At 40.4% G+C, this 26188-nt stretch overlaps 1 protein-coding gene across 12 annotated transcripts in view; it reads right to left on the bottom strand.

The window, feature by feature from the left end:
- Nucleotides 1-26188, bottom strand: part of LOC122541729 (myelin transcription factor 1-like protein) — a 438359-nt gene that overhangs the window by 92129 nt on the left and 320042 nt on the right. For 11 of the 12 annotated variants that reach the window (XM_043678643.1, XM_043678679.1, XM_043678690.1 and 8 more), the window contains 2 exons: nucleotides 23147-23397; nucleotides 9798-10040 (listed from right to left, as the gene is read on the bottom strand). In XM_043678643.1, the coding sequence (XP_043534578.1) occupies nucleotides 9798-10040; nucleotides 23147-23397 (494 nt within the window). The remainder of the gene's footprint in view (nucleotides 1-9797; nucleotides 10041-23146; nucleotides 23398-26188) is intronic. The other variant, XM_043678698.1, reaches the window with a different exon arrangement.

Genomic DNA, 26188 nt, shown 5'->3' with positions numbered 1-26188 from the left:
TTAAGGCATTTTTCTAGCCTCTGGGACATAATGAGTTCCACAATTTCAGAGCATGACAACTGTCATCCATTTTCCCTCACATCCTTTTGCACTTCTCTCATCGCTGTGACTTGTTGACTTTGACCTCAGCAGAGCGGACCCATTTTCCTCCTTTCACACCTTCATTTACACCCATTTTACATGTTTATCTCCTCTTCACCACAAACAGCACTTCTTTTGTCTTTCATGTTGAGTGCCCTCACAATCTATTCCACTCACTGCTCCTCCTCTCCCTCTATCAATAACAGTAAACTCACCATTTTCCAAACCATTTCACTTCTAAAGGAGAGTCATAAGAGACCAAAATACTAACCCTGTTACTTTCTACCAGACCAGCTGAATTTGTCCTGCACTTTTTGATTTTTATATCAATGAATTGAGAAGGGTGCATGGGAATCCAATGTTAAATCAGTACAACACAAGAATGAGAGGGTGAAAAAGTCAGAAATGAGAACAAAAACCGAAAATGGAAAATTTGGTATCTTAATATCGCCAAGAAGAATACACTACCAGAAGGAACAAGGCTCTACACTTATAATCGTTCACTTCTGGGCAAGAAGGGTTGATTGATAATCATTTTGACTTGCTGAAAATGTGTTGCTGGAAAAGTGCAGCAGGTCAGGCAACATCCAAGGAGCGGGAGAATTGACGTTTCGGGCATGAGCCCTTCTTCAGGGCAACTATCGCCCTGTGCTCGAAAATATGTGCAGCCCTCACTTGTATACAAATAGTGAATTAAAGGGAAAACACAGATGTAGTAAAACTGAAATAAAAAAAGAAGAAACAGATGGTCAAGCAAATGCAATGCAGGTTAAAGTGGCAACCGAGAGGTATGCAATTCTTGATCAGCAATGGTGTGTTAAGAGTGGCAAGATAGGAAAGGCCAGTGGGGAATTCTGCAAGGAGAGAAAATGTAAATATGGGCTTCAGATTGAGAGTGAGGCCCACTTTGAGAGATCATGGATGGAGGGCTGGACTTGGAGATTGAAGCAAGTGGGGAAGAAGAAGGGCTAAGGGTGAATGGGACAAGCAGAGAAGACCAGATTACAACACAATTCTTACCCAGCTAAATGATCTTTCTGTTGCAATTAGGACCAGGGCTAAGACATGAAGAGAAAGCTGTCTGAGCCAGTGCCTAAAGAGCAGCACACACTGAAACTTCAGGGCAGGAAAGGGTAAAGAAGGCTGATTGCAAATGTTGCATTGCACAAAGCCAGTCTGCACTATGAAAGTCAAGGCTGATAACAACATGACTCCATATTTCTGTAGAGTTTTTAATTTCCTGCTGTATCTTGAATTGGTTGGGAAAATTCTCAAGCAATTGACCATTTTAAAGTTGTCATTGCACTTTCTCTGAAGTTTCTGCTGATCTCTCACTATACAACCCACACTGAGTTTTCAGTTACGTTTAATTCTTTGCTGAAAGTAGCTGGAAACAGTGAAGCTCAAGAGTAAATAGAATTGGAAAAGCCAAGCCTAGCAGTGGATCAACGAGCTCCAAAGTTACTTGAATGCAGGTTGGTCCACATCATTGATTATACATCAATCATAGAATCATACAATCTACAGTGTAGAAACAGGCCCATCAGCCCAACAGGTCCACATGGATCCTCTGAAGAGTAATCCATTCAGATCCATTCCCCTACCCTATTATCCCACAAATAACCCCTGCCTAATGTAACCAACCTACACATCCCTGAACACCATGGGCTATTTAGCATGGCCAATTCACCCAACCTGCACATTGTTGGACTGTGGGAGGAAACCGGAGCACCCAGAGGAAACCCACACAGACATGGGGAGAATGTGCAAACTCCACACAGACAGTCATGTGAGGCTGGAATCAAACCTGGGTCCCTGGCACTGTGAGGCAGTAGTGCTAACCACTGAGCCACCGTGCCACCCCATTAAGAAAAACACAGGTTCTCTGGTTATTACAGAAGAATTAAACTACCAGAAATGATCAGGTATGTACCATTTTCTTGTATCGGCAGATTGATAGATAGAATCAAAGAATATCGACTCCTTTCAGAGTGGGTTGAATTCATAGACCATAGTGTGTCTCAATAAAAACAAGATTATCCCACTTTCTGAAGATGTTAGAATGTTTCTCTGTCATTGAAGGAGCCAAAAGCAATTAGTGCAATTGAACGAGCATAAGCAACATCAATGCCAATAAGAGATTGCAGTGCAAAGTTACATATTTTGTGTTAGCATGAGCTGTGCTGAATGCATTCATTTGAAAACATAATTCACAATTTATTTGCTCCAATAGAACTGGACACTGCCGACATTTTTGTCCATGAGAAACTAAGTGGGACTGATGAACGGCTGAGTGGTAATTACATTCTCATTCTCTGATTCAGCCCCACCATTTGTCATGAAACTGATGCAAATTACATGAATAGGAACGGTTTAGATGGATATGGGCCAAATGGGACTAGTTTAGTTTGGGAAACTTGGTGGTATGGATGAGTTGGACTGAAGGGTCTGTTTCTGTGCTGTATGACTCTTTGACTCAAATTCCCAAATTACTCCATGCTTGAAAATGTCCAGCCTCAGGCTAATTGGTAAACTTTAATGCACCATAGCAGGAAACAACTGGCTTTCCTTTTTGTCCATTTATTTAGCTGATGCTGCTCTCTGGAAGGTGTCATGTTTACACTATGACAGAAACTCTTGAAAACTTCAGTCAATGAGCTGCGGAAGGGTCATTCAACCCGAAGCATTAACTCTGATTTCTCTCGACAGATGCTGTCAGACCTGCTGAGCTTTTCCAGAAACTTCTGTTTTTGTTTCTAATTTACAGCATCTGCAATTCTTTTGGTTTTTAGATACCTCTACACCTCCTCCCATACCATTCTAAGGACTCAGTCAAGAATATTTGGAATGCAGCTGACATTACTATGTGTATGTCACATACATTTGTCTTTACACAGGAACCTCGATTATCCGAATATCAATTATCTGAATTGCGGATTATCCAAAGAAGATCTTAAGGTCCCAACAGAAGCATTACATCAAAGAGGTGTTACCAACACTGATCACATCTTTTGTTTATAATCTTAGACGTGAACCCGGCTTACTGAAATGCTGCCGCGAACAGTCCTGCACATCGTTGGGAGCCCAGGCACTGTCTCCAAATGACTAACCTCTCACCCTCTCTCCCTACACTTTCCCTGGAGTTCTACACAGGGGTGCACCTTAAACCCCCCCCTTCCCCAGATAATCTCTTGAACTGTTGGTGTTCAATCCGGCTGCAGTCTCCATTCCGGGGCGGGGGTGGGGGCCAGGGAGTTGGGACAGGGGGTTGCAAGCTGTGAGCCGCTGCCTAGTCTCCTGTACAGGGAGCGGACATAGCAAGTGCTCACTCTGTCAATCCCACTGAAGAGAAGCAGCGGCGGGGAGAGGCTACAACAATGCTGCAGGTCCCTTACACACAAGTGTGTGCCTGCTCAGAAACAAACCCTGAGACAGAGAGAGGCAGCAAGGCAGGCAGAGCGAGGGAAAAGGAAACTTCAGGAAAGTCTGAGTCCCAGAGGAGAGGCATGAATCAATAACCCGAATGATCAATTATCTGAATGAAGTTGGCGGCACGGTGGCACAGTGGTTAGCACTGTTGCCTCACAGCGCCAGAGATCCGGGTTCAATTCCCGCCTCAGGCGACTGACTGTGTGGAGTTTGCACGTTCTCCCCGTGTCTGCGAGGGTTTCCTCCGGGTGCTCCGGTTTCCTCCCACAGTCCAAAGATGTGCAGGGTCAGGTGAATTGGCCATGCTAAATTACCCGTAGTGTTAGGTAAGGGGTAAATGTAGGGGTATGGGTGGGTTCGCTTCGGCGGGTCGGTGTGGACTTGTTGGGCCGAAGGGCCTGTTTCCACACTGTAATGTAATCTAATCTCTAAAGAAAATCTAATCTGAAGTACTGCCCGACATCTCGTTCAGAAAATCGAGGTTCCTCTGTATTTGCTCTCCTGTGGTTTATATCCAGTGATGAATAAAAATCAAAGTTGAAACTTTATTGCTGGAACAGCACAGCAGGTCAGGCAGCATCCAGGGAACAGGAGATTCGACGTTTCGGGCACAGGCCCTTCAACTTTGATCTCCAGCATCTGCAGACCTCACTTTCTCCATGAATAAAAATCATCTGTACCAATGAAGGTGGTGAAAATCATCTGATTGAATTAAAGTTTTTGTTGTCAAACAAAGCATTTAATTTTTTGCTGTCTACTCATCAGTATTGGAATCTCATTTACATATATGCGTACTCCATCTGAAATAACAGGCACATTGGCGTGCATATGAACAACTGTATGTGCTGTTGAATTTACTGTAGGCACTTTAGTGACTTGCGTATTGAAAACAATAAAGGAAAAATTGAACAGTCCCTGAAAACAGGGTCAAGGGTCAGAATGTGTGAAACATCAGCATGCTTTGATTGCAATGCAGGTAGCATACCAAAGAATACTCCTTGTATTATGTCTGTGCGAAGCCAATGCTAACGCCACTGATTGTTGGCTGGGGATATCTTTAGAGGCTAGCATTTCTTCAAGTGAGCCTTCATTGCAATGTGGCTGCAGCTGGTGCTGGATGTCATGGTTGAAGAGAATCTGACCTGACAAAGAGTGAGGGATGTGACACAGAGAGAGAATAGCTCGAAGGTACTCAGATGTAGCCCTGGAAGCTTTGGTGAAGGAAGTGGAAGTTGTGCCCTGTATTGGTGGACAGGAGTCTCTTCATTTCCACACTTCAAACATTGCAAGAGCAGGTAGCCCTGGATATTGGTGCCAGGAATTAAGCAGTACAACTATCTCACACAATTGGTCATGGTCAATTAATGCAAAATCAAATACCATATCGTACAAAGTGCAACATTGCACACTTTGTGGTAATACAAGCCTCACACCCAGATCCATCAGCTTGCACACACTGCCACCTACACAACCCACAGGTTAGGCCAAAGGGTCTGTTTCCATGCTGTATGACTCTATGACACTAAGTTAGCCAAAAAGATTGCTTGACATGTCTCCCTTCCTCTTTTAGAATCTGGTGGTACAACAGAAAGCAGCCAGCACTAACTGGCTGGCAGAACCCCTACATCTCCTAATCCATGAAACTGATATGGTGGCTATTATCGGATCAGCTACTTCTGTGGTTCTAAACAGCAGTGGGACTGAAATCAGTGATGATAATAATACTCTCAAACTTAATCTTCCTTCTAACATCTCACTGACTCACAAACCACAACCTCTTCTGTTTTACCAGCTGGGGATTGTGTAGGAATGCTCCCCAATTCAATCCTTGTGTCACAACACAGCCTTATGCCATTGATTTCTGGATACTGAAGAATCGCATCAAGCAATGGAGGAAACCAAAAAGAGAGTGAACATTGCTATGCCTTAATGGGATATCATACTGGAAATCAGAACCACTATTCCTGGCATCATCACAAAAGTTAATGATTTTATAAAAATACACAAAATTCCCCAATTGATCTGCCTTTTAGATCTGATTGACAGAAAGCATGAATCAGGTTTCTGTACTTAACAAGAATTACTATCTACTATAAATAAATTGGTTTTGGCTATGGGTAAACAATTGTGAACAATAGATATCCAACACTACAAGTTAAAAGCCTAACCTCTTATAAAACTCCCTATACAAACACATGTGACAAACACGTTTAAATATATATTAAAAAGGAGTTTTAAAGGTGCAGGGAAAGACTGAGAAGACAGTCAGTTGTCTATGTCCATAACATTCGCTGTGATGATATTTTTGACTTGCTAGGACTTATTGATCAATCATCTCCTGATACTTTCACTGGCTTGCAGAAGGCACAGAACAACTGTTTTACAATTATTAAGTCTCTCACATTGGTTAAAAACAACACCTTACAGCAACTGATGAGGGCCAACAAACTGGCCATCTTAAGGCTTTAGGTGTTTCTTTAATTGCAGAAACAAGCTCAGCTCCTTCCTTTATGGCGGTCTCATGGCTTCTGACTTCTCATTCACACCCCCACGCTATTCAGTTACCTAAGAGCCAATCATGTTGTTGTTGGCAGGCCGAAGTTATTGACAAGTATCATCATTCTACAGACCAATCAGGTAATTGTTGCTGGCTGAACCTTCCTTTATACACACTCTCTAGCTCCAGCTTATCAGCAGTAACCTCCTCCTATTGCTTGGCCAAACAGCAGTGTTAACAGCATTTACTCACAACAATCTTTTCCAAAATCTTTGGTTTTATTTTTTAAAAAAGTCTTTATTTTCCCCATTTCAGTCCACATTGCAAAGGACAGAAAAGTACAGTCTTTGCTTAATGAAAAGTCAACACCGTCATTGCACACTCATAGCCACCAGCCCCAATATTGACACTGCACTTATTTTAGCTTTGAGGTGGGATTAGCACATGGTGGACTACCAAGAAAAAGTGGGCTGCAGACAGGCAGGAGACAAGGATAGTTCACATGCCATTGTGTTGTAGGGTGAGGCTTCGTATGAGTCCTGCTGCACAGAACTCAGATCAGTTCTTCACTAGTAGAGTGTACCCAGGAACACTGATGATTAGGCACAACAAAGTGCTCAGTGCTTTGGGAAACCTGCTGAAGTTATTGTGTCCAACATCAAAAGTATGGGGAACTCCAGAAGCAGTTTGACATAGGGACGTTTGAAGAACTTGGAGCCCATCTTCTCCAGTGTGATATCACTTTAAGGGAATATACAAACAATCAAGAAATCAGAATATAAAGCAGCCAGTTGGTAGTGTAGGAGTGAGAGATGTTGTTGTGGATATGTGTAACTGAATGCCTGGAGTAGATCTGTCTGTTCAGCTATCCTGAAACATGTACATATCAGTTGGAGTCTCCAATAAAACAAACCTACTTATGGTTCATTAGAAGCGTAATACTGCGGGTGCTGAAAGTCTATAACAAACACATCTGTTGAGATAGAAATATAGTTAACATTTCAAGTCTGATATAACTCTCCTTCAGAACTACTTATAGCTTAGCAGTCTTGTACATGGGATTGGTGAATCTGTGTAATGGAATCAGAACCAACAGTGTTGCAATTTCACAGCTACAAAAGCAGAAGTCACCCAAAATGTGAGTGCTCATTGTCAAAACTCAGACTACTGTCATCACGGCTGTGGATTACAGTGTGCAAAGTGTGTGCTGGGTGTCACAACAATACAGCAAATTGTCTTCCAATAGATTATAATAGATACTGAAGCACTAACCCACGGAGCAGGAACCTGCTGCTGACGGTAGGAGAGTGCATTTTGAAGCTGGGGGTATTCAGGGCCTAAAGCTGAGGAAGTCCTCTGAGGCCATCTGCAGCCTTCTCCACAGAAATTCAGGAGCCTTCCATCATCTATGGAGTGGCATTATGTAGGAACACTAGCTCAGGCAAAGATACTTAAAGACAGATGCTAAACAAATGCAAAAGGGTAATTTGAAACAAAAACAGCAAGTGTGAGGGAAATTCAACAGCTTTGGCAGCATTTGTGGAGAGAGAAACAAAGTTAACATTTCAGTCCAACTTGATTCTTCATCAGTACTGGTTTTGAAGTGTTTCAACACAGTCATATGAGACTCAAATCGTTAAACCTGTTTTTTCCCTCTCCACAGATGCTGCCAGACTGACTGAGTTTCTCTGGCACTTGCTGTTTTTCTTAAGATCTTGAGCATCCACATTATTTTACTTTTACAAAAGGGTAACTCATTGACTATTGTTTCAACAAGGCACAATTTCGCTTAAAGATTAGGTCTGAAATGTGTATGGTCTGATGAGTTCTATTTTTTATTCTGGTAAAGTTGACACTGTGTTGGCCAATGACAGCAGAAAAATAAAGTGTGGTACTGTTGCAGAGTTAAAGTTGAAGTATCACATTTAGAGGAGTTTTTCGAGGGCAGGAAATGGTTGCTGAGGTCACCATCTCCCTTCCTGTCCTCTTCTCATTTTGCTTTTTATTCCTTTTCGCCTTCTATTCACCATCTTCCTTTCTTTTCCATTAACATGCTCCTCCCCTTCTCAACCCATAGCTGGTGGCAATTTGCAACAATGGACAGCAAATGGTGAGGTGTTGCAAAAATCTCTTGCTCAAATGTAGAAGGAGTCAGATGCATAAAGGTTCAGCAGCACAGTCATGTTGACAGTCACTGGTAATGCCATCCTCATCCTGCATTAAGATTGTAGTTCTGGCTATAGCAGCTGATGAGCATATCCTTACTGACATCTTGCACGTTGTTCTTCCCTGAGCTGTAGATGAAAGAATCGCTCCCTAAGCAGATTAGACAGATTTTTCTTCCTGCAAAGAGTTCTTTACCTGTTTCTCTTTCTGACTGCATCTGTTCATTCTCTAAAACTTTCAGCATAGCACTACTAGTGTTCCCTTACCTGGCCTGTGTAAAAGCCATGAAGTTAGCAAAAGATCCTTTAGCATAACTCAAGCAACTCCTTGTAGAGCTTTGCAACTTTAAACAATTAAAGAAAGCAAGAAACATTTGTGAAATAGTTGCAGTTGAAATAAATAAACCAGTGATTAAGCTGTAAGTAATCGGTGATCCCTTTAAACAGTGCTAGTTGGGGGTGCCTTCCTGCTGCTGCAAGTTCGTTCGGTTGCATGAGATTAGGAAACAGCGTCGGCTGGAGCAGAAGTCCAAAATGGCGCTATTGGTGTCATATCACATTAGAATCATGATCAGCTCACTCTTAATACTTCTGCTACACGTTCACTCTTTCTGAACTAACATCTATGTAAACATACTATACTGTACAATTCACCCACTGGAGCTCTAATAATACTAATAACATCCAAAAACCAATACCACCAGGCCCAATTTTTCAGCCAATCCTTGATTGGAAGTAAATTAAAAATCCATAAATTCTGGATACTGAAATGTATACAGAACATTATGAAAATACATAAGTCATCAGCAACTGAGACATTAAAAATGTTGGTTAATGACTTGCATTTACAATTTTTTCCAATTGAAGAATTTTTCTCGAAATGTTGATGGTATTTTTGTTATCAGGTGCTGTTTGCTCCTCTTTTCTATTCTATGGGGTGAATTAGGTTGTCGATACTCATGGGCAACGTAAAAATGATTGGGCAACACAAGAAAATACAGTAGCTGAACCAATGAAGGCAAATATAAATATACAGGCTTAAGCACAAATGCCAGTATGCGACTGTCCTTTTCAATTTTACATCTTTAGCTAAAATAAAATATAAATTAACATTCATGGAAGGGCTGTCACATTCTGTCAAGGATGTTAGTCAAGCTTCAAGAGGGAGACTAACTGTTAGTGTGATTGTTATGAAGGAAACTCTACCACAAATGGTTATGATTAACTTGAACATCTGTGACATTCTTCTCCCATTTTTTGACTATTTTTGTTCAAAATCCCATCCCAATTACACTGTCAGAGCACTGGATTGGTGAGTTCACCGATTCTAACTATAAAGGTGATAAATTATCATCAGTTTATATCATGATTAACACAAAGAGCTTCACCATCACCTATATGGACATGTTAATTTGTTGAAAAGGGTTCCTCAGAGGATGTTTGAAAATGATGAATGTTTGAAAATCAAAATACAAGGCAAACACAACAGGATATGAAAATGCATCCTAAGTCTTAGAAAGTTGGCATAAACTCCTAATTCTACATATTATGACTGTGCACAATCAGTAAAACTTAGCTTTTGTTTTCTTCTGTTGCTTAATTTTACACCCGCCTTTCACAAATACCTCTTTGGGATCCTCCTCGTCCATCGTCCTAGGTTTCATTTTGGTGTAGTCTACCGGAAAGTCCCAGCAATCAGCCTCGTTCATTGTATAGCACTTGTTGACCATCATGTTCTGTCGCTGTGGGGACATTGGCTCTAATGGAGTCAGCAGTCCAGTGCTGCTGCCAGAGCTGCCATCCCTGTGCCTCTGTTTGTTCATGCTCAGATCTAGGGTTCCATTCTCATCCACCTCGATCTCAGGATTCTGCATAATAAAGATCATCCCTTTTAACTGACTTTGCACTCCATACCAGTTACACTGCAATCTCTCTCATTTTAGTCTGTTCTGAATCTCTTCTGAGAGTAATGATGGGTTTATACACTATTTTAAATCCTTTTAGCAATTTTAGAGTGTTGTGAACAATGGAAGGTACTCTGCCAAGTTGGTGAAAATGACTCTCAAGAAAAATGAGAGATTTGAAACCCTGCAATACAATTGCAGCTTATTAAGAATCATGAAATTTATCCACATTTTGTTTGAAGATCATTTCTTTGTTAGTTCTTTTCGGTATCAACATTTCTTCAGCTGATAAAGAATGACTTAAAAACCAAGAAAAATTACACCTTGCACAACATCCCCTTTGCATTCTTTGAATTAAAAACACTAAGCATACTTTCCATACTGAAAGAGAAAATAATCATGCTGTGAATTTCGGCATTTTGCTTTTTGCTGGGGGTAGAATTCATCTATGAAAAAGGAAACTCCTGATGGAAACATTAGAGGAAGAATGATTACTGAAAAATGTATTCAATTTGGCTGTTTAAAAATCCAGTTTTATAGGTAGCCACAAAAACTATAACATAACATTTCAAGTGGTCGGTACCTACAGAAAAGTCCATGTGTAAGAGTCGGAAATGTAATTTTCAATGAACCATGAACCTGTTCCACCTGTACAGTACTCTCCCTTCAGAATCTGAGTGATGTAATTCATTATGTCATGTTCACACTGCATTACAGACAAAATGACAAACGGGGATCAACAAATTAACCAAGGCCTGCAAATCAGCTTGACGAACCTCAAGCAATTTAAGCCCATCAATGTCACGCAGAGCTGGACAACACAACCTTAGTTCCATCCCCCTGGTGATAGTGACTCCTGAGATAATACAGGCCCCAGTTGGTGCACATCCTTCCTATGACAGATGCATTATGATTAGCCTCCAATTATTCTTCCTCCAACATGTTTTCTAGAACCTGGATGTCACTGGCATATTCCTGAAGAGATGCTGCAGGCCCAGTTACTGAAGGCTCTCCTCATGTATATGTTTGTCAACATGATCTGCATCTACCAATAAAAGCTATGTATTCTCGCCCCTTCCCTGATAGGTGCTTTGCTGTTCTCTCAGTGCTGACTGCCCTGCCTGACATAAATAACAGAGGACCCAGACTGAAGTAGTAAATTGACAGTCAGCTACTAAAGAATATCTCTTCTTTATCCTTCTTGCTTATTCATTCTCAAACAGGTTCCAATGAATGTTCCTGGTATTGTCATCAGAAGGGCAACCTGACTTAATGTACTTGGCATACCCCAGAGCTTCTATCATTAAAAACCTAATTATGTTTCCTTGAAAAATTGTGAAACTTGGAAAGCACTTCATTAGTTCTCATGGTATGATATGAAACAACTGCTCCTGTGATAACAAAATTCATTCAGCGCTTGGCAAAGAACATTTCAAATGCAAAAACAGAAAGCTACTGGTGTGAGGAAGGGATTAAATTGTGCAGAGGTTACGATTACAGATTTTACACTGCATTATGGTTGAGTTAAGGGATAATTAAGATAAAAAAGGGAACAATAAGATCAAAGCTGGGAAGGTGAGAAAGATTATGGCAGACAAATGAGAAGGGGTTAGATTCCAATGTTGAAATTGAATTGAAATAAGGCGAAGGCATGCAAATAAGATGAAAGATTTTAATAGGATAGCAAAATAAATGAGCCAATTTGGACAGGGCTGACCAGAAAGAGGCATTAGAAATGGAAAGCATGTGTTTAGTAGAAACTGTGCTAGCAATAGACATATTTAATTCAATGTAATTTATTTGGTTCCTCTTCTTGATGACCACTGATTGGAGGAAATCAAAATAATCAAAACAAACTGATTTCTCTCCTGCCCCTTCCTTCCTGCATGTGGTAAGCCTTGTTGTAGTAACTTCATGGGAACCAGTTGCTCTCCAATTTAACTTAATTATCTTCATGCGTTAAGATAGTGTGCATTGGGAAGCAATTTGCTGAATCAGCCATTATAGCCAAATCAAGTTAGCCACACATGTGTAACTTCCAAAATTAGCAAATACAAGCTGGAATGCTGCTCCAACATCTCTGTATCGGAGTTAGTGAATCCTCCTGTACTGATGCAGCAGGGTACATTTTCAGCTTCCTGTCTGGGCATAATACTAGCACCCGGCTAATGGCCGCCCATTAAAAAATAATGCCTGATTTGTATTTGTATTCATTACTATAATGTCCAGGTTACCTAAGATTGCTGTCTGCTACAGGGGAAGTTTAAACAAAAACCTGTTTGTATTTGGAAGTCTGTGTTACACCTATCAGTTAGACAGAATTTCTTTTTGTGCAGGAGCAGCACGAATAACATTCGCCTCATAATCTTTGGCAGCGCTGCAGCATTAGATGTAACCATAATTGAAAGCGTGCACAATTGAAGTTATCTGATGTTTGGTTCTTTGTTATTCACAGTATTGTTAAAGAAAGCTGTTTGTTGTGAAGATCTGTCCTAACATTGCCAGGAACATCAACCTAGAATTAATGCACTGCATCATGCACTTGGTACACCATGCACTTGATGCAGCACCACATTGTGCACTGAAGTATTCTGTCAGCAACTTTCATTGAAGGAGACTTAATTCACCATTACTAAACAAAAATGCAACCCCAATTTAAGTTTAATTAAAAGGAAACCTCAATATTCAACTCATGTAAAAGGAATTTCTGTAGATTTTGAGCTGTACTGTCTCTTATTCTCACTTTTTTTCCAAAAATAATATGTTTATTTTCATGCATACCTGTCTAAACTCATTTCAAGTCTATCTCTTTCACTGCATTCATTTCTTTCCTGGACATGTCTTCCACTTTTTCACTTTTTTTTCACTGTCACTTACATTTCTCTCCATCTTTGTGATTTCAACCTATTTATTCTTAACATACCATTGATCTTTTGGCATGTACAGTTCTCACTGGTTTTAGCTCATTCATTCTCAAGCTGTCATCAGGAAAATAAAACCTATCAATTTATGGTAATTATGGTCATTATATTGTGACCCATTTCAAAAGTCAACGGATATAAAGAAATATAATCAATACAAACATCCTACTGCTTTGTTTTGATAATTCATGAAATGTTTACATTTAAATATAGAACTGCGGTCATTATCAGGGGTAGTGACTTGAAAGAAAATACTGAGCCAAGCAATGCAAATGATTTAAATTAATATCTAGAATTTATGCAGATGTATACTGAGTATGAAATGCAAATTAAATTTGGCAATGATAGCAAGCAAACATTTAACTCATTCGTAAGACATTACTGAATTGGCCATTAAACAAATTGTGTGGTTCTGGAAAAGCACAGCAGGTCAGGCAGCATCTGAGGAGCAGGAAAATCAACGTTTTTCTGCTCCTCGGATGCTGCCTGACCTGCTGTGCTTTTCCAGCACCACTCTAATCTTGACTCTGATCTCCAGCATCTGCAGTCCTCACTTTCGCCCATTAAACAAATTGTGTCAGCTGTTTAAACACTTATAGCAGACCACAAATATTCCCCACAGAAACAACAACTGAATGTCCTGTATTATGTTAACCCCATATATATTTCCCAGACGTGTGATGTTCGCATAATCTCAATGATCTTCCAGCATGGGCACATATATGAGACTGAGAGTATACTGAAAAGAGGTTTGCAAATCACATGATGCAGCAGGATTAAAAGTTCTGCAGTAGTTTTGCGGTAGAAATGAAGTTGAAGGAGAGAATGGAGGGGGAGACCTTATCCTTCTGTTTGTGATATTGCATGTATATAGTCTGACGTGACATCACAAGAATTCTGATGGAAGAATAGTAGCATGGCTGCCTTTAAGACAGTGCTCACAGCACCACAGGCCAACTGTTCAATAAGAGAGGTGGGAACAGCATGATGAAGACATTTTCTCAAGTTGTAACCCTTATCCATATGTCTTGCCTTCATATCGCAGCACAGGGTGCAAATGTATTGCGGAATTACCCAATTGATGACCTTGCTAGGTCATCCAATGCACCACATCATTCTCTACGGTCAGTGTGTAGTAAGAACCATTATTTCAATTCAAAAAGCCTCCTCCCATGCAGTCATGATTTGTTATCAGAGCCTGCAGTGAGTGCCCCAAAATATAGAGTACAAATTAAATGTGAGTTGAAGCAGCTATTAGTGGCAGAGGAGGTGTAGGAGCCCATTGTCTGGAGAGTCAGCTGGAGGTGATTATCCGTTTGCTGAGAAATCCAGGGATCAAAAGGAAGAAGGTCTTGGCAAGGAAGAACGGCAGAGATAGGGAGGGGCTGAGTGCTTGTGACAAGCAAATAGCTGCAGATGATGGCTGTGTAGACATATCCAGAGGCTGTCTATAAGAATATAAGAACTAGGAGCAGGAGTAGGTAGTTCAGTCTCTAGTGCCTATTCTGCCATTTGATATGATCATTGCTGATCTCACCTCAGTCTCAGTTCCACTTTCTGCCCACTCTCCATAACCCTTCAACCCGTTACTAACTAAAAATCTATCTCCTCCTTACATTTACTCAATGATCCAGCATCCACCATACTCTAGGGTAGTGAATTCCACAGCTTCACCACAATTTGAAAGAAGCTTTTCCTCATTGTTTTAAATATCTGCTATGCCTTATCTTAAAACTATGACCCCGTATTTTAGATTGTCTCACATGAGAAAACATCCTTTCTACAATTGATTTGTCAATCTCCTTTAGTATCCTAAAGATGTCAATTAGATCTCTTCTTATTCTTCTGAAGTGCAGAGGGAATAGGCCTAAATTTCTTAAACTCTCTTCATAATACAAAACCCTCCGAGACAACTATGTCCGGCCTCAAGTAAGGGCACCAAAACTGTATGCAATACTTCAGATGCAAACTCACTAATTGTACTGTTGCAGCAGCACTTCACTGCTGTTATACTTTACTCCTTCAGCAATAAATACCAACGTTCTAATTGCATTCATTACTACTAGCGTCTGCAATTCATGGATGAGATACCTGGATCATTCTGGACGAAAGCAAAGTTTCTCTCCATTCAGGTCATAACATGCTTAATGCTATGTGCCAGATTTACAAAGAATTTTATTGCACTGAAATAGACCAGTCAGTCCAAAGTTTACTTTCAACATGAGCCTTCTCCGACCTCTTTTTACCTCATGCTTTCAACATCTTCCCCTAGTCTGGTCTTCATCACACACGTATCTAGCTTCCCGTTAAATATTGTTCACCTCAACCACTCCATCAGGAAGCATATTCCACATGGACCATCTATAAAATGCACTTTAACAACTTGCCCAGGCTCAGAGGACACCTTCCAAACACACGCTCTCTATCAGCTGGGAGGACAAGTCAACAGTTGCATGCAAACACTACCTCCCACAAGTTTCCCTCCAAGTTGTGCACCAGCCTGACTTGAAAATATATCACTATTTCTTCAGTATTGCTGAGTCAGAATCCTGAGGCTAATTTTTTAACAGGCATTTTAGGTGTCCTTACACCCCAAGGACTGCAACTGTTCAAGAAGGCAGCTCATGGCACCTTCTGCAGGGGAATTAGGGATGGGCAGTTATTGATAACCTAGCCAACAATGCTCACGTAACATTAATTAATTTAAAAAATGCTCAGCATTCTCTGATTAAAAAGTTTCTCCTGAATTCCTTATTCAAGTTATTTGTGATCTTTTGTATTTAAGAGTTCTCATGAGAGGTAAATGATGTGAAATACTAACTCTGTTTCTCTCCACAGATTTTGCTTGACTTGTTGAGTGTTACTGGCATGTTATGTTTTCAATTTGGATTTTCAGCATCCACATGCTTTCTTTGAATATTTATGGCTCCTAGTGCAAACCAGTGAAAATATCTTTCCTTCTTTGACTCTGACAATTGTTTGCGGCATTTCAATCCATCAAGAGTGCTCAGATTTTTATTGTAAAAATTTCCATGTCAACAGTGGAATTTTTATCTCTTTTGTTTAGAGACATTTGTGGATGAGCTAGACATCCTTCACTCGTCACACTGGTGCCATTAGTTCTGTAAATATGGATATTAATGCTGACCTTCAGGATTTCAATACATGCAACTTTATCTCTACTCCAACAACTCTCTGCAAAAACTGTTTATACCACAGAACCTGAGTGCATATTGCTGATTCATCTCAGGATCACCTCAACCCCAAAGGTTCTTTTGCACACTTAAGACAGGCATGTTACATGCTCCAGTGACTCAGGTAGCAACTGGATAATGCACAAGAGTAGATATGAGAGCCATCAGGTCATGCACTATCATGAAAGGAATGCATGATGAAAGGAAACATGAGATAATCATATAGAGTGATAGAGTCCTACAGCACGGAGACAGGCCCTTTGCCTCAAACTGGTCCCTGCTGGCCAAAGTGCCCATTCACGCTAACCCCATTTCCCCTCAATTAGAAGGCTCATATCCTTCTAATCCTTTCCTATCCACGTATTTGTCCAAAGGCCTTTTAAATGTTTTAATGAACCTGCATCAACACACTTCTGTGGGCAGCTCATTCCATGTGCATACCACCCTCTGTGTAAAACATTGTCCCTCAGGTTCCCTTTTATTCTTTCCTCTTTAACCTTAAACTGATGCCGTCTAGTCCTCAATCCTAGGAAAAAGACTGAGTGCCTTCCCCTTATCCATGCCTCTCATGATCTTATACACCTCTATAAGGTCCTCCCTCAGTCTCCTACTCTCTAAAGAAAAGAGTCCCAGCTTATCAACCTCTCCCTATAACTCAGACCATTGAGTCCAGGCAACATCCTTGTAAATTTCTTCTATACTCTTTCCAGTTTAATAACATTCTTCCTATGGCAAGGTGACTAAAACTGAACACAATACTCCAAGTGTTGCCTTACCAATATCCTGTATAGCTGCAACATAACTTCCCAACTTCTATACTCAATGCCCTGACTGATGAAGGCCAGTGTCCCAAAAGCCTTCTTCACTACCGTGTGTCCCTGTGACTCCACTTTAGAGAATTGTGCACCTGAACTTCAAAATTCCTCTGCTCCACTATACTCCTTAAGGCATTACCATTCACCATGAAATGCCTACCTTGATTTGGTTTTCCAAAATGCAAGAACTCACACTTATCTATATTAAACTCCATTTACTATATCTCAGCCCACTTCCACAGCTGATTAAGGTCCTGCTGCAATTTCTGATAACCTTTCTTACTGTCCACGATATTCCCTGCTAATCATGCCTTGTACATTTGCATCCAAATCATTGATATAGATAACAAACAACAATGGGCCCAGCACCAATGCCTGAGGCATTCCATTAGTCACAAGCCTCCAGTCCAACAAGCATCCTTCCACTATTATCCTCTGCTTCCTACCTCAATTTTGCATCCAATTTGCCAGTCTGCCCTGAATTTCATGCAACCTAATTTTCCAGAGCAGCCTACTATGTGGAATCTTATCATAGGCCTTACAGAAATCCATAAGGATTCCTATCACCCTGCCCTCGTCAACCTTCCTGGTCACTTCATCAAAGAACTCTAACAAATTTGTAAGGCATCATCGCCCATGCATAAAGCCATGCTGACTACTCCTAATCAAACCCTGCCTTTCCAAATGCATGTATATCTTATCCCTCAGAATTTTCTCAAATAATTTACCCACCACAGATGTTAAGCTTACTGGTCTATGTTTCCCAAGCTTTTCTTTGCAGCTCTTCTTGAATAATGGCACAACATTCACTACCCTTCAGTCTTCTGGGACCTCACCTGTGACTAACGATGATGCAAGAATATCAGCCAGGGCCCTGCAATTTCTTCTCTAGCCTATTGCAGTGTTCTTGAATATAGCTGGTCAGGACCAGGAGATTTATCCACCTTCATACATTCTGATATATTCAACACCTTCTCTACTGTAATATGGAATGTCCCCAAAATATCACAACTAACTTCTCCAATCCCTAGGTTTTCACTGCAAATGTTATGATATTATTTAGCTGAATATTTATAAATGAAATTGTTGACCAACATTTCACATTTGTTCCATCACATGACAGGAATGTAAAGTTGGTGAGAATGATTAAGGTATTGTTTTTAAATATCAGTGGAAGGCATGGGCAGGAAAGTGAATGCAACAGGAACATTTCAAAATGCCCATTGCATTGGTAGTTAGGATTGAGAGCAAATGAGTGGCTCTTTCAAGAAGCATTGAGTTTCACAACATTGCAAGTTGTCTCCACCCTTTTGTTTCTGCACTCAATGTTGTCTTCCTCTGTAACCTTCATGATGATATCTCTTGCAGGGTACATTATACAGAATACAGCAATCTACCACAACGCTTGAAGCTTGTGCTTCAACACTCAATGAAGTAGATGCACCTTATTACAGTATGCAAAGATGCAAGTGATCAACCTGTTGAGAGATGCTGTGAAACACCTCTGGAACAGATGAGACATGAACTTGGGCTTCCTGGCTCAAAGGTAGGCACTCTACCATTACACCAAAAAGCCCTCTGTTTCAGGGGATAATTTGATTGTTCAGCAACCACTTCAATATCTGAGGAGGTGTAATTAAGGTAGGACAACAGCTTTGGCACAATGAAGCATTAAGGCTGCTGTCTAAGAAATATTTATTAGCATTTGCTGATGCTTATATAGAAACTAAAACACATTTTTCCTTGTAAGAAGCTAAAGTGGAATAATTTGTCATTCATTATGGTGCAATGAAAGATTTAAGATGTTATTGGTTCAATTTATAATTCCTTTGGATCTTTGTAAGGTCTGTTAAACTACTGTGAGTTGTTCTTGAGAGAAGAACCTGAATTCTAGGTAAAGCAAAACAGCAATTAATTAAGTATACCGTGGACTGTGCATAAACTAATGTGGGTGATGTATCCATGGCACGTTGAATGATTAGGTCACAAAACAGGTCTTCACAGCCATTATAGAACAATGCCTGTGGACAAGGTTAATTGAAGATCATTTTGAAGAGCTTCAATCTAAGCCGGTGCTGTTGTGATTATATGCACAGGGTTCTGAAAATGCAGGTTGAGCTGATGATTTTGATGCAGCCTTGTATCTCTCAAGTGATTCTTGTCTTCTTACTCCCAGAAACCAAAATAATGTGGAATTTTTATCATGATAATATTATTGAGATTTGGAGAAAACTGGCAGCTGACAAGCAACTGGCAGAAAGGTACATACATTTACGCAAAAGTGACAGAAAGAATAATAAAAATAAATGATGCCATGTAAACCATCCTGGCAGTCTCCAAGAAGGACTCTTACATAGTAATCCTTCTACAGCCATTAGCTGATGTGGATACCCACTTGACATGAATGTGTTGATTCAATGCTTTCTCAGTGGGAATGCAAAGTAATTGTATAAATGGTGTGACAAGATAATCACTGAAACATTCTGAACATGTGCAAAATGGCAAACAGGTGGGCATCCCCGTTCAAAAAGATGAATTCAGGTTTTTCTCTCAAGAACAACTCGCAGTAGTTTGACAGACCTTACAAAGATCTAAGGGAGTCATAAATTGAACCAGGAATATCTTTCATGTGAAAAATGAAAGGAGCAGAGAAGCAGCAGGATGATATTCTAACTTGATTTTAATGCAGTTATACCAACATTTACACCCATTTTTTGAGCAAAGTCTATCAGAAAATTGAGGATGATAATAATGCCAAAAATAAGATAGATTCAGCATTATTGAATTGTATTAAGATCAATTAAGTTTGGATTATATTTATTCTTTGAGCTTGTGACACTGGGCACACTGGTTTAGTTTTATGAGAAATTATGTGGTCCTGTTCAGTATCTTGTACAAATGTGCTTCACCATAGTATCGTATCATAGACAAGGGAGGTTAACAGGAGGCTCCCTGTTGATATAGTGGTCAGGATTTGACTCCCTCACGTCTGCAGTCTGGAATTGATTCCTAGCCAGGGAAGTAATATTTAGTGGAGGCAGTGGCGTATCAGTATTGTTACAGGGCTAGTAATCCAGACTCAGACTACTGCTCTGGGCACATTGGTTTGAATCCCATCATGGCAGATAACCAACATTAAATCAATAAAAATCTGGTATTGAAAGCTAACCTGGCAACAACCATGTAACCATCTGGTTGACCTATCTGTTGTCCTTGCTTGGTCTGACCAGCATATGACTCCAGGCTCACAACAATGTGGTTGATTCTTCCCTGCCCTCTGAAATTGCCTTGACAAGCCATTCCATTCAAGTGGTAATTAGGGTGGGCAACAAATGTTGTCCCAACCAGTGACACCCACGCCTCATGAATTAACTAAAAAAAAAAATTCATGTACTTTCAGAAGGGTTCTGACAAAGTTCCACATAAAAGGCTATGAACAAAAAAAAGTCACTTTTTAATTGGAGGTATTAGAGCGTTTTGAATGGAGTTGGATATTTATTGTGTGACAGAAAGACGTGGATCACTGGCGTATAGTAAGATATAGAGTGGAGTAAATCATGTTCACCAATGATCTGTTCTGGTGACTCAACCTTTCATGACTTTTGATTAGATTAGATTCCCTACAGTGTGAAAACAGGCCCTTCGGCCCGACCAGTCCACAACGACCCTCAGAACAGTAACCCACCCAGACCCATTTCCCTCTGACGAATGCCCTAACACTATGGGCAATTTAGCATGGCCAATTCATCTGACCTGCACATCTTTTGACTGTGGGAGGAAACCGGAGCACCCGGAGGAAACCCACGCAGACACGGGGAGAATGTGCAAACTCCACACAGATAGTCGCCTGAGGCTAGAATCAAACCCGGGTCCTAGCTGCTGTGAGACTACAGTGCTAACCAATGAGCCACCGTGCTGCCCCTTTTATAAATTTATTTTATAAATGACTTAGATGCAGGAATAGAGAGTTATCTTTTCAGTTTTACGAATCATGCTAATTTAGGAGAGGGGGGAAGGATCATGGAAAAACTAGGTGAGTTGGCAAGATTAAAGCAGATGAATATGGATATAGGAACAACAAATCATAATAATTCTAAATGGTGAAAAAATTGGAACTGTTGAAGGAACATGGAGATTTGAACACTCAAATAAAAGCAAAAGACTGTAGATGCTGAAAATCTGGTATTGAAAGCTAACCTGGTAAATGCTAAAGAAACTCACCAGGTCAGGCAGCATCTGTACAGAGAGAAACAGAGTTCAGATTTTGAATCTAGTATGACTCTTCTTCGGAACTGCGGTTCTGTAGAAATCGTATTGGACTCAAAATGTAACTCAGTTTCTCTCTCCAGAGATGTTGCTAGACTTGCTGCAATTTTTTGTGATGGTTACAGAGATTTGAGTACAGAAACTATTTAAATCAAAACAAAACAGATCAAAATGATGAAAGAAAAGTTGGTATTTAGCCAAAAATGACTGAATTAGAAAGGCTCAACTGAATTAGAAATGCTCAACTCCATTGACCCTTGGCCAGAATCTATCTGGAATATTGCATTTAGTTTTGAGCACCACACCTTAGAACAGATGTCTGGCCTTGGAGGTAGTGCACTGCAGATTCACCAGATGGACAACCTTAATTTAGAGGGCTAAATTATGAGGTCAGGTTTCAGAAATTTCACCTTTACTCGCTTTCATGTATGAGAGTGAGAAATGATTGCGTCAACTGCGAGGAAAATAGATCCCCTGGTGGGAGAAACAATAATGATAAAATGTAATCATAATTAAAGCCAGACCATTCCAGAAGGAAATCAAGAGGCAGACAGTAGTAGAAATCTAGGATTATCCGACCCAAAAGGCTTTGGGTGCTGGAACAATTGGAGCTCTTCACTGCGGAGATTGTTAGATTATGCTGCATAATGCTATCAAGGGATATAGAGCTAAGGTGGATAACCAATTCAGCTATGATCTAATTGATTGGCACAGCAGGCTCAAGGGGATAAGTGGCTGACTTCAATTCATAGATGAGCTGTACTTTTTATTACATCTTATTTTTTCCAACAGTCAACTCTGCCTCAATCTTCATTTGTAATGCTACAAAACCAGGCGCTTTGGTAATGGAAGTTGAAGAAATGAAAGGAAAAAAAAACTTGTTTAAAGTAATTAGGTACAGGAATACTATTGAAGGATTATTACAACAGAGGGCTTCAGACAGTCTAGTTACTGCTGTGCAAACTCTTCAATTTTCCTGGAACTGGTAGAATAACATGAAAGTCTTTCCCTGCTTTAATAAAGGCCAAGTGAAAATTATTTTGTTCAGTCTCAATGCAAGACCTAATAGGTATGGGTCCACTGCACAAATGAGCTGTCAGGCAAGTCTTTAAAATGGTTTGGGTAGGAAACAGAAAGAAAATTACTCTGGTATAATTGGAGTACTTCTTGAGGTTGGAGGTTAAGGCATCTCAGAAAGATTAACACTGGTTCTCATAATAACAATGGAAAAATGTCAGGCTGTAGTTGCAGCTACCAATTGCAGACCAGCAGCTACAATAATGAATTTTAGCTAGCACCACATTAGTTATACTGCACGAATGAGAATTGGACTCTTGAGTTGGAAAAGGTCTCTGCTTATTGACACGTGAAGAGCTTCACTTCTCCTCACATAAATTTTAAATGTGTTGAAGGTGCTTAAATTTATGAAATAGCCAGAATTTCTGAACAATTTATAAAGTGAACTTGCTAAACCAGTGGTTTTACTCCATGTGGCAGAGACAGCATGGTGAAGTCTACAATGCAAAGATTCCCAACAATGGCACCCTCTTCCTAATCAGGGAAAAAAAAATGGATGCTCTAAATTGGAATTATCCAAAAATGGACAAATGAAAATGGTTTTTAACCAATTTTTATCCACAAAAATGCTTTGCTAAATCCCTGTTAAGGCTCTAGATTCACAGGATCAGATGCAATATTCAGATTGCATGTCAGTTCTTTTTCGATGATGCCACTCCATTGTGTGTTGATCAGTATTATTTGGATTTGCTTTGTGCTTAGGCCTGTATACATGTACACACATATTTGCATGGGATGGTGGAGCCAGAGACTGCCATGTACGCCGGGAAAGGGCTTTTCAAATGGAAGTCACTTACCCTGGCACACAGATCCTGAGGCTTGGTCGAGAGGTTCTGTGGCATTTCCCGGCACCTGGTGGACAAATTCAGAATGGCCGTGGCTGCCATGTGTGCTGCCTCCATGTCGTGTGTGTAATCGAAGCTGCTCTTGCTCGAAGTGCTGCTAGCACTGCTGCCTCCACCACAGCTGACACTGCTACTGCTACTGCTGGGAGCATAGCTACTCGTCGTGCTGCTGGCTGAACTGGAGTTCTTACAAAATCGCTTTGCTGTAACAACAAGCAATAAAGGGAACACATGACGACTAATTATTCCATTAACCGAACATCAACTGCAAGAGTCTGTCCTGTTTTCTCAAATAAAGGACCTGAAATTAAATTCTGGAACGCTGATGCAAAATGTTCGTCTTTAAAAACAATCCTCCCTCGAATAGCTCACTGAGGATTTTAACACATTTATTTTAAACAAGTGAAGGATTTCCTATGGATCAGGAAACATAGACAAACCTATTGGCATTCTATATTAACATTCAGAGGTATTTCAGCACAGAGCATGGTGTGGATTACACAAAATGTTACAACGTTATGGCAAATTCCCTGAACATTGTTTTTAATATATTGATACACTTGCAATTATTTTTCTTCTCTGTGCATTAGTGTTAGTAATTTTATCAACAAGCTTGAAATGTGAATGATTACTGGTGGGATATAAATAATGAATGGAAATATAAAAGACTGCAAAACAGATTTATTTTCTGAAACTTGTTAACTGAAAATTATGGATTAGGTAATGGGCAGGACTGAGAATAACCATTGATTATTCTCATTGATTGGGCACAAAATGAAGGTCAACAGATCTGATTATCCGTTGCTGCCTCCCCGATCATCTGAAATATATTTGTGCCATGCAAAAACAAGCAATATTCCAGCAGCCCTATTGGCCACCAAAAAAAGACATATGTAAATAAATTATTGCCCAATTTTAGGACTACGATATATTTGACAGCATTGAGCATGTGCCACACACACTGACCTCAGGGTGTTAGATTGTTCAAAGCCTTAAAATCAGTTGTTATTAATGTGACATCAGAAGGCCATGATCAAAATAGTGTTTTCTTTTGGACTTACCTTGATGTGGAGCCAAGGGGGAGAAGGTGTGCGCCTCCTTAGTCTAAAACACCATTGTTTACAACTGTCAGCTCGTACCAGCCCTCTATTCACTCCCAACCACTAGAACGTATCCAATGTTACTGAGAGCCTAAATTCAATCTTATCAAACCTGTTAGCTGTTTCTGGGCTGGCATATATAGTTCATCGGAATTACCAGACAACAGTGTTGTGCTCATACAGCAATCAACCATTCCCTACCCAAAAACATTGTCCATGACAAATTTCTAACCAATAGTACACTGTGGTGGCTCTACAAAATACAAAACTGCAGGTTGCTCAGTACATGCTAAACACCTTGTTACCATGAAAAGCAAATATTGTTTTCTGAGTCCCTTCCAACCTCCATTCCCACTTACCAATGCACTGCTCTCCTAGATGGTGGTCTGAGATCGTGTCAATCTGGATGCAAGCTTAGTGGCACATGAGCCCAAGATGCGTTTTTGTCATCATTAGGAACAATTTTATTTCCAACTCAAGCATCATCCAACTTTGCTTTTGCCTCAGCTCTTCTGCTGCCAAAAGCCTCATTTGTGTCTTCATTATCTCTGCACTTGACTTCTTCTGGATGGTTTCCCACATTTGACTGTCCATTATCTTGCTGGCATTAAGTACTGCTCCTCTATCTCTCATAGCAAGTCCTGTTTGACAATGCCCTGTGCTCCTGACTAGCACTGTCCCCTGGTCAAGCAACATCTTGGTTTTAAAGTTCATAGTCTTGATTTGAAACCCCCTCACGACCATACCTCTCCCTATCCCTTTAATTAGCCCCACAGCCCTCTGAGGTATCTCCACTCCTCTGTTGCTGCTTTTCTGTGTAATCTTTTTTTCTAATCACACTACCATTAATGGCCACACTTTCAGTTGCCTTGGCTTCATGTTTTGGAATACCCTCCCTTTCCAAATTTTTACCCAGCTTTCATGCATTAAGATTTTCCTTAAAACCTAGAACTTTGAACTTACAGTGGAGGTGTAGAGTTGAAAAGATGTTTTCAAAGGAGCTGTAGTGAATTGCTGTAATGTACCTTGTAGAGGGTGTATACTCTTTCAGGAAGGATTGAATGTTTAAGTTTCCAATCAAACAGATTTTCAGCTGGATGGAATCAAGATTATTGATTACTGTTGGAGCTGCATGCATTTAGGCAACTGAAGAATATTTTAGCATACAAATGACATGTGCCTGGTAAATGATGGACAGGGTTTAGGGAATCAGGAGGTGAATTACTTGCCGCACAATTCCCAGCATCTGATCTGTTCCTGTTGCTGCAGTATACATATGATAGGTCAAGTTAAGTGTTTGGTCAATGCTAACACTAAGGATGTTGACAATGGGGGATTCAGCAATGGTAATGCCATTGAATGTCAAACAGCAATAATTAGATTCTCTCATGTTGAAGCTGGTTATTGCCTGGCAATTGTGTAGAATGAATGTTTCTTGTTACCTATCGGACAGAAACCTGATTCAGGTCTTGTTACATGTGGACATGGACTGCTTCTTTATCTGAAGAGTAGTGAATGGGGTGAACATTGGGCAACTATCCGCAAAATCGCTGAAAACTCCAGCAAACTCCTACAAAGCTCAAGGTGATTAAGGACAGATAATCAATTTTTGAGATATTGTAACAAGGATACATATTGGACAGGATACTAGGGATAACTCCCAGCTCTTGTTCAAAATAGGACCAAGGGATATTACGTCGCCACATATGCAAGCCGATGAGGCATTGGCTGATCATTTAATCTGAAAGATGGCAGTACAGCACTCCCTCACCATGCACGCGGGTACTGGCATTGAGTTTTGCATTTGGGCCTGGAATGGGACCTGGAGGGGGACCTGGAGGATGACCTGGAGGGGGGCCTGGAATGGGACCTGGAGGGGAACCTGGAGGGGGGC

The sequence above is a fragment of the Chiloscyllium plagiosum genome, chromosome 3 (genome assembly GCF_004010195.1).
Source record: "Chiloscyllium plagiosum isolate BGI_BamShark_2017 chromosome 3, ASM401019v2, whole genome shotgun sequence".
Classification (NCBI taxonomy): Eukaryota; Metazoa; Chordata; class Chondrichthyes; order Orectolobiformes; family Hemiscylliidae; genus Chiloscyllium; species Chiloscyllium plagiosum.
This window is presented reverse-complemented; position numbering and strand designations above follow the sequence as displayed.